Source organism: Camelina sativa, chromosome 17 (assembly GCF_000633955.1).
Source record: "Camelina sativa cultivar DH55 chromosome 17, Cs, whole genome shotgun sequence".
In the NCBI taxonomy this organism is placed as follows: domain Eukaryota; kingdom Viridiplantae; phylum Streptophyta; class Magnoliopsida; order Brassicales; family Brassicaceae; genus Camelina; species Camelina sativa.
The window spans coordinates 20,189,702-20,196,930 of record NC_025701.1 but is presented as its reverse complement, the minus strand read 5'-3'; the positions used below and the strand labels follow the sequence as shown (position 1 = coordinate 20,196,930).

Genomic DNA, 7,229 nt, shown 5'->3' with positions numbered 1-7,229 from the left:
TGACTCGTAATTGGCTTTATTGCGCGCTGTATCTAAAATTTCCATGAAAATGTGATCGCTTGAATATGACAACACGAAATTGAGTTTGGCTTGGTAGGTCGGCTGGTATCCAATGAGGACATTATTAGCACCAATGAAGATAAGAAGATAATAACAGCGTGGTCCTAAACATAGTCCAAGTGTTTCCTTGTAATATATATAGAACTCCTTGGAAATTGCCAACTAATATCCCATTAGGTATTGACTAGTTTTCCTGCTATCTCCCGCAAACGCAACGTTTGCGGGTGGTAGCGGTTGCTAGCGATTGGAACCAATCATACAAACCGTTCCCAATCGCTCCTAATCGCTTCTAACCGTTTCAAACCACTGAATTCCAAAAACTGCTTCCCGCAAGCATTTGTGGTTGCGAGCGATTGCGGTTAGAATTTTTTTTTTTTTTTTTAAATTTAAAAGAAATCAATAATAATGAAATTTTTTTTGTTATATCTTCTATCTAAGCATTTTACTCATTAAGGATGAGAGAAAATGAAGTACGGATATGATTGCAGAGATTATAAAATAAACAATTAGAAGAAATAATATTCCAATTAACAATACCTAGAAAACTTGATGTAAATTTAATGGCACATCGCACATAAGTTCAAAAAAATCTAAATAAATATAATATTCCATCAGAAATTTAAGAAAATAAGATTATTTGTGAAAAATATTAAAACAAATCACCAGTGACTCTTATCAACTCTCACTTGATAATTCCTACCGATGCAACTATTGACCCACGATCTAAGAGAAAAGAGAAAAGATCTACGATCTAAAGCATATGTTTTGTCATTTATCAGATTACTTGATTAAATTTTTGGTGAAAAGCCAAATGCATAAAAGAATAAGTATTTCAATATGAAATTTATTTATTTCTTGAATAATTATTTTAGTATTTTTTAATAAATTTTAATTATATATCAAGTTTAATAAAAAATTTGGCGTTTTTAAACATTTATATATTATATATCACATTTATTATGTTCCAACCGCTATTGCACCCGCTGGTCAACCAGTCGTAAACCTCCCGCAAACGCACCAATTTTAAACAGCTAAACTAGTCGTTCAAAACGCTTAATAACGCTTGAAACCATAATCGCTCGCTTCCGCAATCTTCCACAACCGCAATCGCAACTGCAACCGCAACATTTGAACCAGTCAGGCCCTACATTTTCTGAAAAGTTTTCAACAAATTTATTGTTAGTGATTTCTAAGTAATTTTTGAAGATCTTTTATTTTTGTTTCATGATGCTTGTATGGGATGAATTTTTTTTTTGGTCGAAAATTCGTCGGAATACTGTATTCTTTTTGACATTATCAATGTCGAAACTTACAATGTTTTTTTTTTTTTTTTTGTTAAATAGTTGTTTGTAATCATATTTAAAAAATAGGAATATATTAATAATATATTTACTTTGTAATTTAGTTCATGACTTATACTTTCACAAAGACTTTTTACGCCGTCGTTTACGTATTCTTTTCTACTGTGATTGATGATCGGTCGTCACAAATGAGTTTTGTTTCTTACCGTGGCAAGTTGTGGTCACTGACAAGGACTCGGAGCCCATCATAATACCATTTCCTTTTTTTTTGTAAACTTCAATTTTCCCTTTATATATCTATGCTATTTTCAGACAATTTAATGTAGTTACCTCTATCAGTTAATAAACTCAAATGGACATCATCTCAGGACAATCTATGTTTCTCCTCTTCTGTTTCATTTTATCATGTTTTCTTTTCTTCACCACCGCAAGATCCCGCCGGAGCCTTAGTCTAGTATCCATATCACCTCCGGGACCTCCACGGTTACCCATAATCGGAAACATCCATCTAGTCGGAAAGAATCCACACCACTCGTTCACGAACCTCTCGAAAACATATGGACCAGTCATGAGTCTTAAGCTTGGATGTTTAAACTCAGTGGTCATAGCATCAAGAGACGCAGCAAGAGAAGTACTAAGAACACAGGACCTAATCTTGTCTGCACGGTACATAAGTGAAGCAACACGATCCAACAATCATCATGAATTTTCCGTTGGTTGGCTTCACCCGTCATCTCCTCGTTTCAGGTAACTGCTTTTTATATAAAGAACATCTTTTTGACTGGTCTAAGCTAACCACACTTGAGTTGTTTCTAAATGGTTACGTATCATCATCGTTTCTACTTATGTAATGTTTTTCAGAATGTTGAGGAGATTATCGGTTGCTCAGCTGTTCTCACCGCAGCGTATCGAGGCTACCAAAGATTTGAGGATGAAGAAGGTGCAAGAACTTGTCAACTTCATGAGTAAAAGCAGCGAGAAAGAAGAAGCTCTTGATATTTCTCGTGCATCCTTCATCACATCTCTCAATATCATATCGAATATTTTGTTTTCAGTCAATCTCGGTAGCTACGATTCGAAAGATCCCAGTGCGTTTCAGGAGATGGTGACTGGTTACCAGGATTCCCTCGGGAACCCAGACCTTGCTAACTTCTTCCCATTTTTGAGGTTTCTTGACTTGCAAGGCAATATTAAGAAGATGAAGGGGTGCTCAGATAGCTTGTTTCAGGTATTTAGAGGGTTTTATGATGCTCGGATTATCGAAAACTCATCGCGTACATATGAGAAAAATGTTTCGAGCAGAGACTTCCTGGATGCGCTTATCGATCTCCAACAAGCAGATGAACCTGAAATCAACATTGACGAGATCGAACATCTACTTCTTGTAAGTCTTAACTTATTAGCATAACATGATCTGTATATATATATATGCTCACTGATAAATATGACATCTCTTTGTATGTGTTGATCAGGATCTGTTTGTAGCGGGCACGGATACAAACTCTAGTACCGTGGAATGGGCAATGGCAGAGTTACTTCGAAACCCGAAAACGATGACAAAAGTTCAAGACGAGATCAATCATGTGATAGGGCAAAACGGCGACTTCCAAGAGTCTGATATCTCAAAATTGCCGTATTTACAAGCGGTCATTAAAGAAACATTCCGATTACACCCGGCTGCTCCATTTCTCCTCCCAAGAATTGCCGAAACCGACGTAGAGATTCTTGGATTCCATGTGCTTAAAGATTCTCAGGTTCTTGTGAACGTCTGGGCCATTGGAAGAGACCCAAATTTGTGGGAAAATCCTACTCAATTTGAGCCAGAGAGGTTTTTAGGGAAAGAGATTGATGTAAAAGGTACTGATTATAGCTTACACCGTTTGGGGCAGGGTGTAGGATTTGTCCGGGACTGCCTTTGGCTTTGATAACTGTGAAGCTCATGCTTGCTTCTCTTCTCCATGCCTTTGAGTGGAAGCTTCCAAACGGTGTCGGTTCTGAGGATTTGGACATGGAAGAGACCTTTGGTCTTACACTGCACAAGACCAACCCGTTACTTGCCGTGCCTGTGAAGAAAGGTCCCATAAATTAATACTTGGTGTTATGTTAATTTTGAATATAATAATTTCACAAAGATACCAATAACACCCTATCATTAGAATAAAACTTATATCAAAAGCTCTGTTTATTTTTTTTTTTTTTGTTTTTTTTTTTGTATTTTGCTGGCGTTTAGACTCTAATTTACAGTAAACCAAATAAAAATAGGGTTGGCTTCTAAACCACGCCCCTGGTTGTGGAGCGAGAAAGATTTTTTTTTTTTTTTTTTTAACGCTTATTCATTCATGTTAAACGAGTGGAACTACAATAGTGCAAACAGAGAAAAGCAAATTTTGCAAATAGAATGTTGAAAATTAAGCTAGATCAAACTATCCTTCAACCACGACGATCTTGTTCAATCTTATCATGTAACCAAGATGGACCCCCAAGTGCGAGATAAGAAGGCAGCCGTCCCTCGCGTGACACACTAGAAGCAATAGCTCTAGCCAACCCGTTGGCTTTCGGTGAAGAGAGGTGAAAAGAAACCTCCTCCATCACCTGTATTGTTTCAGTGATTCTGTCAATCGCAGAACGATATTTCGGCCAATGTGAAGGCAATGTCAACGCAGCAAACGCAACATTACAGTCCAACCAAACTTCACACGACATAACCTGTAAAATCCTCAGGCTTTGAAGGCACCACAAAACACAACTGAGCTCCGCTGAGATCATGTTGTTGCAGGGAACAAAAGCGTCTCGCGCATGATACAGAACATCCCCAGTATGATTTCGTAGAAGCCAAGCTCCTCCACTAAACCAAGAGTCTGACACCCAAGAGGCATGAATGTTACATTTAAGTACACCTGGAGGTGGTTTGCGCCATCTCTGTATCCGACTGCCTCTCTCAAGAGCTTCAGACCGTGATTCCATAAGTATAAGAGCCTGCTGCTTTATCCACTCCGCTGATGTCTCCAAGGCTGAGGCAATTAAAACATGATGATCTTGGTCTCTGTTTTCAAAAACAAAAACATTCCTTGATTTCCAAATTTCCCAAAGGAGCCAGGGGATAACGACTCTCCACTTCTCCAAAACAGTACTCTTTGTCATTACACCAAAGAGATACTCTATATTCAGAGTGATAGAGTTTGAGAAGCCTTGCGATGGAAGGGGGATAGCCGTGGCCTCCCATACTCGATAAGCAAGAGAGCAGCCAAAGAGAACGTGAGCTATCGTCTCATTTTCTGTGTTGCAGACCTGAAAAACAGGGTTAACATGGAGACCATGGGAGTTCATACAATCAGCAACCGCTAAAGCACCTGATAACATTCTCCAAAGAAACATCTGAATCTTCGGTTCGGTTTGTACTTTCCAGATCCTTTCCTTAAGCCTATTAACCACTGCAGCAGGTTCAGGGACCTGGCTAAGGTTGTTAACTTCCTTGGTGAGTAACCAATTCCCGCTCTTAACAGAGTACCGACCATCCCGTGTATAGGCCCAAATATAACGATCCTGAAGCGTCAGATCTGGAGGATAGGAACAAATCAAAGTTACATCACACGGAGGAAATAACTCATGGAGCCGTTGAAAGTTCCACGTTCCTTCCTCTGTTATCAGCGACGACACCTTCAGACACAGATCAATGGTAAGTTCCTTATTAAAAGGTCAACGCGGAGAGCTATCTGCAACCCACTTATCTAGCCAGACATTAGTGGTTTGGCCATCACCAATAGATTTCAATAATCCTCTCTCCAACAGCTCACGGCCAAACATAATACTGCGCCATGCATAAGAGGGCCGATAGCCTAATTTAGCATCCAGGAAAGACTTATCCGGGAAGTATCTTGCTTTATAGACTCTAGCCAACAGAGAAGTCGGCTCATCTAACAATCTCCATGCTTGTTTCGCAAGTAAGGCTTGATTAAATCTGCCAATGTCCCTGAATCCTAAACCACCTCTCAGTTTCGATTGACAGACTTTATCCCATGATGTCCAATGCATCTTATGTTTATCTGCACTTGCATTCCACCAGAATTGACACATTGCGCTTGTGAGTTTTTGACACTGATGTTTGCTAAGCCTGAAGCAGGACATAGCATATACCGGAAGAGCAAGGGCTATCGACTTTAGCAAGACCTCTTTACCGCCCAAGGAGAGAGTTTTCTCATACCAACCACTCAGTCTTGATTTAAGCCTATCCGAAATAAACTGCAGTAAGTCCTTTTTTGAGCCACTAAAGCACTCTGGCAGACCGAGGTACTTACCGTTGCCTCCCTCAAGTTCAATTCCAAGATACAAGCCTAAAAGATGCTTCATAAACGGGTCTAGTTTCTTACCAAACGTAATAGCTGATTTTTGAAAGTTTATTTCCTGACCAGAGGCTGCTCCATGTAATCGTAAGCATTTGAGGAACTCAGAACATTCTTTTAAGTTCGCTTGACAAAGGAAAAGGCTGTCATCCGCAAAAGTAGATGTTGGATCGATGGACAGGAAGAGTTGAGTTTCATTCCTGTGAGCCGTCCCTCCAACTCTGCTTTATTCATAATGTGGACCAAAGCTTCAGCACAGAGAATGAAGAGGAAGGGCGATAAAGGATCACCCTATCGTAGCCCTCTCTTTGGCTTAAAGTATCCGTACGACGAGCCATTCAGTAAAACTGAATAAGAGACTGAACTGACACACACCATAACCCACTTAACCCATTTGATATGAAATCCCATGCGGATAAGCAGTTCTTCCAAAAAACGCCATTCTACACGGTCATACGCCTTTGACATGTCAGTTTTGGTCGCCATGAAATCTTCATCACAATGAGGATTGGTACGTAAGGCATGAAGCATCTCATGTGCCAATAGGATATTGTCAGAAATTAAGCGGCCAGCCCGAACGCTCCTTGTGTCGCCGAGACTATATCAGGTAAGAACTCTTTGAGGCGAGTGCACATGACCTTCGACACAACCTTATAGATCACCGAGCACAGGCTAATGGGCCGGAGATCAGTCATTTTAGAGGGGTTTGGCTTAGGGATGAGGCAAATTTGCGTGAAGTTCCAATCTGCAGGTAAAGAACAAGTTTCAAAGAACTTTGTCACCTCTTGAACCACTTGTGGACCCACAACCTCCCAATAAGCCTGATAGAAGTGACCAGACATTCCATCCGCCCCTGGTGTACTACCTCCATTGATGGTAAAAACCGCTTGTTTTATCTCTTCTTCTATCACAGGTCGAGTTAACACGGTGTTCATCTGGTCAGTGACCCTTGGAGCCATGCCTTCTAAGGCTTCCCATATCACTTCCGGATGTGTTGTAGTGAATAAATTGCGAAAGTAAGAAACCGCCACCACTCCTTTGGATCCTTCTGCAAACTGTTCCACTCCATCAGCATCAAAGAGGGAGAGGATATGGTTCTATACACATCGACGTTGCACACTACTTTGAAAGAATTTGGTGTTATGATCTCCTTCCTTAACCCATTTCTCTCGACTCTGTTCCTTCCAAAACAGTTCTTCTTGTCGATATGCTTCTGCTAACTCCCACCATAGATTCTTCATGAGGTGAAGATCCGGCTGTAGCTTCGCTCCCTCTTCATCCAGCTTGAATTTCAGTTGTGCAATATGTTCTTTGGAGTTGCAGGTTGTAGAACGTTTCCATAGAGATATTGATCTTCGACATTCTGCAATCCTGTTCATAACAGACAACTGTCCTCTGTTTTCTCCTGCAGACCAACCTTGTTTGATAATGTCTGCAAACTCTGGCTTAGAGATCCAGCGTTTTTGAAACATAAATCGCCCCGACGCGAGATGTTTTCACTGACAAAACGTGTGAAGAGAGGATGATG

General features: G+C 40.3%; 1 protein-coding gene across 1 annotated transcript; it reads left to right on the top strand.

Annotated features, from left to right (window-relative positions):
* Positions 1,682 to 3,655, top strand: LOC104757727 (cytochrome P450 76C4). Its single transcript, XM_010480491.2, is given in 4 exon segments — positions 1,682 to 2,108; positions 2,223 to 2,745; positions 2,834 to 3,233; positions 3,236 to 3,655. Coding segments are annotated over 4 exon segments (1,533 nt in total). The 5' UTR covers positions 1,682 to 1,713; the 3' UTR covers positions 3,451 to 3,655.